This window comes from Neolamprologus multifasciatus, chromosome 20 (genome assembly GCF_963576455.1).
Source record: "Neolamprologus multifasciatus chromosome 20, fNeoMul1.2, whole genome shotgun sequence".
In the NCBI taxonomy this organism is placed as follows: domain Eukaryota; kingdom Metazoa; phylum Chordata; class Actinopteri; order Cichliformes; family Cichlidae; genus Neolamprologus; species Neolamprologus multifasciatus.
The window spans coordinates 23105461-23113494 of NC_140458.1; the positions used below are offsets into that span (position 1 = coordinate 23105461).

Genomic DNA, 8034 nt, shown 5'->3' on the forward strand with positions numbered 1-8034 from the left:
ATCAGCTGTTGAAACCATTGACTGTAGAAAACATGGACGATGCGACAGCTCCCCAAAAATGAAGCCAAAATGTCTCTATCGCCCCCTGGTGTCTGGCTGCAGTATAGGTCATAAACCCCGCATCCTCCATGTTAGCGGATGGGACTGGGGTCAGACTAAAATTAATTAATTCTCCTTAGATAATTTTTTTCCAAAGATTCTTTCTTTTGTTATCAATAGTTCTCATCATGCTGATTGATGTCCAAGGGGTCTCCTTTCCCATAAGTTTGATTCTAATTCCTACCGCGGTGATGTTAAACTGGGGTGAAACGTCATCATAACAGCTTTGACTGACAGCTGCAGTCATGGAGAAACTTGCGTATCTCTGTTCGCGAATAGCAGATAGAGCGTAGGCTCTGAGAGGACGCCCAGCTTTTACGCTACGAAAACATATATATAGACAGCCTGAGGTGTTCTTCAGTAAACTGGACTACCCGACAGAATGACCCGAGGCCCCGCTGCACTTTTTCGTGTTTGTAAGCTAATCCGTAACTACCGTCCTTAGCTAGCTCCTGAGACCTAGCTAGCTAAAATGAGCACTCGGCTGTCAAGGTTCGTTTAGCTGTGCAGGTGAATGAATTTACTAAAGAAATCAAGAGAAATGCCCCGGGCTGCTCAGTCACTAATTACTGTTACTGTACTTTTATTACAAGTATTATACTGTAAAAGCAACAGGCTGCACCCTGCTTTAGCTCTTGTGCAGAGCTGAATATTAAATATGTGCAAACAACAGCATGTTTTCAGTCTCTGGCCACATCGGGAAAGACAGTAACATTTTTTTTTTTAAAAGCTTGTACTTCAGTAACTCCTCATTAATCAGCAGTGTTGGGTAAGTTACTTTAAAATAGTAACTTAGTTACATTACTAGTTACTTCTATCAAAAGTAACTCAGTTACTTCAAGTTACTCGTTACTTTCAAAGTAACTAGTTACTAGGGAAAGTAACTTTGGTTTTACTCAGAATTCTCTTGTTAATGTGTTGCTTCCACAACTTTGCCAGTCTTCTAGCTTGCTTACTTGCCACAAGTGCACTGTGCCACCTACCAATAGAAAGGAAAAGATAATGTGCATATTTCCACAAGAGAAATCCCACGCCCGGACCGTCATTGACTGCTGCCATGATTCTAGCCTACGTCACAGCATCATGTGCGCCTTTTACATCCAACACAAAAACTGCAGTCGTGGTGCTTTGATTGTACTCAGAACTCGGAAATTCTGCCTTCTAAATAGGAAGATGTAGGTAACACCAGACTGCAGATGAGCTGCATACAGGGCTGGACTGGGACAAAAATCAGCCTGGGCATTTTGACCATTATAGGAAAAATCATAAAGCCTTTGAATGAAAACAAACACTGTTGTGACAGTGATGTTCACTGTTCTGATGGTATATATGCATCAATCTATCAATCCTTTGTTGTAAGATTCAGATAATTATTTTTTAAAAGCTAGACATTTTAAATGAGAATAAGAAAGAAAAGTATTTCTTTGTGCCCACCTCTCCTTGTTAATGCCCTACCTGCCCCCCCTGGCAAAACTTTGCTAGACCCGCACCTGCACAGTTACCAGCTGTCAGCTACCTAAAAAAGGATCCTTGGGTTATTTGTCTCTCAGAAACAGTTCATAACTTCCCTTCAACTCATTTATGTCACCTAAAAGGTAAACCTGTTTCTCCATCACCTGCTCAGCTCTGATGATTCAGTAAGGACATCTCCTGATTTCATCTTCATGTTTCCCTCTCACCAGATAACCAAACCGATATCATGACCAGCAGCTTTTTTGCAGCTGTGGCTCCAGCAAACATCGGCTGATACTAGAAAGTAATATTAAATAAATTCTAACAACAGCTGATCAAGCTTAAACAAGCAAGAGAGCCGATCAGCTGATCATTGATCAGTTTTCATGATTGAAGTAGAAACGGGAGAGGGAGGGGGAGAATGAAAGAAGAAGAGGCAGCTGTGCAGCAAACACAGAATAACTCCAGCTTTGTGTCTTTTTCATTGTAGCTGAATTACGGGACAAACTGTTCCTTTTCACCTCAATAAGAAACGCGTAATATTTTCTCTGAATACCAGACGGGACGGTTGGCAACTCTAATAACTGATGAACAAAATAAAGTTCAACATCATTAACTTCATAGCACCCACCCAGCTGTATAGAAACTCCGTCATGCTAGCTAGTACGCAGTACGGAAAAAGTCAGAATAACGAAAATAAACTCCACCTAAACTTGGTTTATATCTGACCCAGATAGACTGCAGGTCATAACTTCTTACCTGAAGTTCAGTTCACACTTGGACCGGCGGCTGCCTCGGGTCTCTATTCCTCCTGCCTCCCCTTTCCCTCATCCACCTGCTGCCTCCACCACTTGCTAATGTTACAGAATCTGTGGAAGCTCCGCGATGCCACCACACGAAGTAACGAGTAACGAGCCTATCTAAATCCCAGTAACGACTAACGCGTTCCTGATTTTGGCATAGTAAGTAGTTACCGTGCTCGTTACCACAATAATAACGTAGTTACTGTAACGCGTTACTTAATAACGCGTTAGTCCCAACACTGTTAATCAGTAACTATGAATTAAAGTACTGTAGTGTACTGTAATACTGAAAAAAATGTAAGAGAAGAACTTCATATCTTGAGTGTGTGAGGACAGAAGAATCAGCTTTATTTCAATATTGAGGGATAAAATTTATATCTGAGTTTGATGGTTCTGTTGTCTTTGTGATTACAGGAGCTGCCCTCAGATTCAGACCTCAGCACCACCCAGTGACAGCAGACAGATCATCCAACATGTTCACATGTTAACTGCAAAATGAACTGATGAAAACAATACAAAGGTTAAAGTACCACACATGCTGTCAGTGAAAGCTGCAGCTGTTTTATTGATAAAGTTAAAGACAAAAAAACAAAAGGATTAATCACTCATGTAACTGTGTCACTATATATCAGCATTAACAAGACCTCAGTTTGGTGTTTCAGAGAGCTGCTGATCTCAGACCTGCATAGCTTCCGTTTTAAACACTTGATGCATGAAGAGCATATGAGATTTTTTCTAACACAAATAAATAAAACCTGATAAAGGTCAAAGGTCGTCACTTGTATGGTGAACTACAAACTTGTCATCTGGAATTTTGTCACAGTTTTTTTACACATAGTGTGTTATTTACCATAAAGTGATTCAGAGTTATTCATACCAGAGTAACCAGAGAGGATCACATATTTTTAAATATATAACTTTCTACAGGACTGAATGTAATATCTTTATGTAAAAGTCCGGAGCCTCTGTGGAGTATCTGAGTATTTATAACATTACACAAACCAAAGGTCTCATCACAGTGTTGATGAAATGCTGGGTTTATCCATCTCCTGGGGCGGGCCTATGGAGGAGTGCTGAAGATTTCCCTGTGAGGGAGCTGCTGGTGAAGATCATGAGTCCTGCTTGATCAATGCAATGAGCTTCAGTCCTCCTGGTGTTTCTTAAATGATGCCTCTTACAGCGGGTCAACAGAACTTATGGCACAGGACAGCTGTGATGAAAGAAAGGGAAGAAGTTTCTCCAAACCTCTGGACCCAGGAAACCCAGCTTGGTCCTGATGGTCTCCCTCACTAGTTTCTCTCCAGGGTGAATGTAGCTGTTGATATAATATGGACTCTATTATTAAATGAAAAGAACAAATTAGACTACACTACTGAAACGTTCTGCTGATGTTTTTAAAGTCTCCATGTTACCAGGCTCTGAAGATTCAAACAGTTTTAGATCCATTACACTCAGTCTTATGTTAAAATCTCAAAGGACAGCATTATATTTTGATATTAACAGTAACTCTGGGCCTCTGTAGAGTGTGCAGCTGATCTCATCGCTGTCTAAAAATGGATAAAAAAAAACATAAGTGTTGAAGACTATTAAGAGTAGCAGGTGTGTAGCATCGCTAACTAGCTAGCAACAAGCCTCCAACACAGTGCGTATGCTAGCGGCTAATCTAACTAACGAATTAACAACAGAGTGATTTTAGAACTATAAGATGATAAGCTGTGTGTCTTTTTTATAACAGTGATATGGTTGTATTTACCTTAATTAAATGAGTCGTCAGTCACGGTAAACCAGCAAAAAAGCTCCAGCAGCCGGGCTACGTAAAAAGTGTAGGGGGGAGTGTTTGCGGTCACGTCCAGCGGGTGTGTGGGCGGGAGCGTTACACAGTCACTCCACCTCAAGTCACTACTGCGCAGACTCTGGCTCCAAATTTGCAAGATGGCAGCCTCCACAAGCGAGGTATTTTGGCTTCATTTTTGCACAATGGTAGGAGGCGGGGTCGCGTCGTCCATGTTTTCTACAGTCAATGGTTGAAACCCAGAGCGTGTTACCTTGGAAGTCCGATAGTCTGACTAACGCAGTATAACATTCAGTCTACACTTTGTTTTTTTGAAAAGATTATAAGCAGACTTAAGGAAAAAATATATGAACTCAGTTCCACCACTATTAAAAAAATAAAAATGCTCAGACTCGCATTCTGCTGCTGCAATAATGTAAGTTAAATAATTAGAAATTCGCTATTTCACTAAATTATTTAGATAAGAAAATATATATGTGACACATTAGAGGAAAATACTAATAATAAAAAAAAGAAAATTCTAAAGGTGTTTGTGTTTTTTTCCACATGTATGGGGCAAGGGGGCGGTACTACGCTGTTGTTTGCCGGCAGTGCGAGTTAATGATACGAGGAAAAATGGATAGTTGTTGAAGAAGCGATATTTGGATGCATTTTGAAATGAAAAGTGCAACACATGCACAATGCAACATTTGCAAGACAGTTTTGTCTTTTCGAGGGGGAAGTACATCAAATATGAGAAGACATCTCAGTAGCAAGCACCCCACAGCACAGTCAAAACCCAGCTACTACCATCGGACAACCTAGCGGCCAGCAGCAGGAGCAACAATCTTCAACAGCAGCATTGTCAACAGCGGTCACATCACCTGTTTATTCCAGCAGCACATCAACAAGTACTCAGCATGTAAATACAAGCACACACACAGCAGAGCAAGGACAACAATCAGCAAAAAGAAAACAGAGGCAGTCTTACATGGGAGCATTTGTGTCAAGGCCCATGATGCCACTTCAGCAGAGCAAGGTTGACCAGGCTCTGGTTAAAATGATTGCCCAAGATTTTCAGCCCTTTTCAATCGTTGATGACAGAGGATTTAGGGAATTCACCAAGGCACTTGATCCTTCATATGTTCTTCCCAGTAGAAGTACAGTATCCAGACAGCTGATGCCCGATTTGTTTCAGAAGATAAGAGCTGATGTTCAGGAAAAAATCAAGACAGCACCTGCTGTGTGCTTAACAACTGACTGCTGGACCTCCAGCACATCAACAAGTTACATGTCTGTTACATGCCACTATGTGACCAAGTTTAAGCTGCAGTCAAACTTGTTGTACTGTTTTGAATTAAAAGACAACCATACATCTGAAAACCTGGCTAGAGAGCTGGAAAGGATTGCAACTGAATGGGCCATTATGGAAAAGATAGTTGCATGTGTAAGTGATAGTGCAGCCAATGTCAAGAAGGCTGTGGGTGACATTCTGCACTGGAACCATCTAAATTGTTTTGCACACATTTTGAATTTAATTGTCAGAAAGGGAATCCAGCAGTCTCAATTCAAGAAATTATTAGAAAGGTAAAAGCAATAACTGAATATACACGCCGCAGCACAGTGGCTTCTGCTAAACTGAGAGAGACACAGCAGCAGATGGGACAGCCCGAACTACGACTGAAGCAAGATGTGCCAACCAGGTGGAATTCCACTTATTACATGCTGAAGCGGATTGCAGAAGTGAAGGATCCCCTCATTTCCACCCTGGCCTTGGTAAATCCACAGCTGCAAACCCTGTCACTTGAAGAGTGGGAGATGGTCAAGGAAACCTGTGAGGTCCTGCAGCCTTTTGAGGAAGTGACTGTGGAACTGAGTGCCGAAAGGTATGTTAAAATAGTGTCATAATACATGTATATATTTCATGTTGTGTCATTACATTTGCCTAAACACATTTTTCAATTATTTCCCAGATAATAGCATTTAAGATGTTTCTTACAACAGCTTATAATTAAATGTAAACTGTAAAATGGTTTTATATGACAATGTATGCTTAATGCACTGCACTGCAGGGGCTGTAACTGCATTAAAACGCATGGAACTATAGTCTTTCCTTTATTTCTCCTCAACAGGTTTGTTACTGGATCAAAAGCCATTTTAATGGCAAGAGGGCTGCAGAGGGTTACTGCACACAGACAGAGAAGTCCTTCCATCTATCAGCCAATCCGCAACATGGTAGACATCCTCATGACAGAAATTGTCAAACGGCTGGGGGGGATCGAACAAGTGAGCCTGCTTGCAGATGCTACACTTTTGGATCCCAGGTTCAAGAAGCATGCGTTTTTACATGATAGACATGCAGAAGATGCTGTAATAAGAGTTGTGGGAGCTGCATCGAGGTCCTTAAGACCACTGCCACTGGCAACACCCAGCACAGAGGAAGGAGAGGGTGTCCCACAGGCCAGTACTTCCACTGAGACAGTGCCTGTGATTTGGGCCGATTTTGAGGAGCGGGTTGCATCACTGAGGCCAGGAGTCCAAAACCCCTTCACAGAGGCAATGCTGGAGATTAAAGGATTCCTGTCAGAGCCACTCCTACCCCGAACATCTGACCCCCTGGAGTGGTGGAAGTCCCGTGCCACTGTCTTCAAAAAAAACTGCGATATTATGAAGACGAGACTCTGCATAGTGGCAACTTCCGTTCCATCAGAGCGGATCTTTTCAAAGGCAGGACAAATAATTACAGACAGGAGGAACCGTCTCAGCCCTGGAAAAGTTCGGGAGCTTATTTTCCTCAATGCCAATCTGTAAGGGACAATTAATTTTGAAGTGGACTAGTACTTTTGAACACATTAATCTGTGAATTTTATTTATTTTTATTTTTGATTTTGATTTTGTTGATTCACATTTCATTTTCTATCTGTCAGAAATTTCATTGATATTCTATTGAAATAAAAATAAATGTTCCCTTTACAAATCTTTATTTTTTGCTCTTTTTTGCTCTATAAAAGAGTTGTTTTTTTCTTTTTCAATCACTCATCTTAGCAATAGGGTTTACATGAAAAGAGAAACAAATTAAGTTTGCATGAAAATGTACATTTTTTGCACTCTCCTAGCAACTGACTCAGTGACTCAAATGACTCAAAACACCCGATTCATTTTGGTGAGTGACTCATTCAAACTCGATTCACTAAAAGGAATCGAATTTACCATCACTACTGCAGACAGGTGATGAAGTTTCAGTTTGTTGTTAACGTGTTGTTGAGTTGAATTTGTTAACAGCTATCTGCAAGCTTGTCCTTGTATTTTTGTATTTTTGTGTGGTTCGTCCAGTTTCATTCTTTTAGTGTTTAACTTTTCCAGAATGTGTATCTTTGCTATTGTTCTCTTGAATAATTTCTTTGCTCCCCGGTGTTATATTGAGCAAATTTGACTATAATTCCATTTGGTTTGTCTGTGTTATTTGGGGGGTTTGATCCATCAGTTTTAGAGCGCTGCACTTCTATGTTAGGGCTTTTTTTGGTCTGTTATCACTTATATCACTAATCTCTTCCGCTTTCAACATCCTTATTTGGTTTACCAAATCAGTGAGATGCCTCCACATCATCATACAATTTTCTTTGCATGTCGTTGAGTTTATCGACTGTGTTTTAATATTTATACCTTATTGAGTTGGTGATGGACTCAATAATAGCCTTCTTGATGAGTTCATTCAGTTCAATATCATGCTCATTTTGCAAAGGAAATCACATTGAGGAGCTTGAGGAGCATCCCTTGTTACAAGCCCACCACTCCAACAATAGATGTCCATGAAGCCAACCAAAACCAGAAAACGAAAACAGGAAGGAAAAGTCCAAAAACCACAACAGAAGAGCAGTTCAGGGGATCATGGCATGAACTAAGCTGGTC

General features: G+C 40.8%; 1 protein-coding gene across 1 annotated transcript; it reads left to right on the forward strand.

Moving 5' to 3' along the window:
• Positions 1 to 5084: 5084 nt before the first annotated feature.
• Positions 5085 to 7348, forward strand: LOC146494950 (E3 SUMO-protein ligase ZBED1-like). The gene is made up of 2 exons (XM_085145160.1): positions 5085 to 6011; positions 6258 to 7348. Exons 1-2 carry the CDS (start codon positions 5785 to 5787, stop codon positions 6934 to 6936), a joined length of 906 nt encoding a protein of 301 aa, XP_085001286.1. The 5' UTR covers positions 5085 to 5784; the 3' UTR covers positions 6937 to 7348.
• Positions 7349 to 8034: the final 686 nt, after the last annotated feature.

Coding starts and splice junctions, on each gene's coding strand:
- LOC146494950 (XM_085145160.1), top strand. CDS start 5,785: ATGGGACAGCCCGAACTACGACTGAAGCAAGATGTGCCAACCAGGTGG. Junction 6,012..6,257: donor GTGGAACTGAGTGCCGAAAG/GTATGTTAAAAT, acceptor TCTCCTCAACAG/GTTTGTTACTGGATCAAAAG.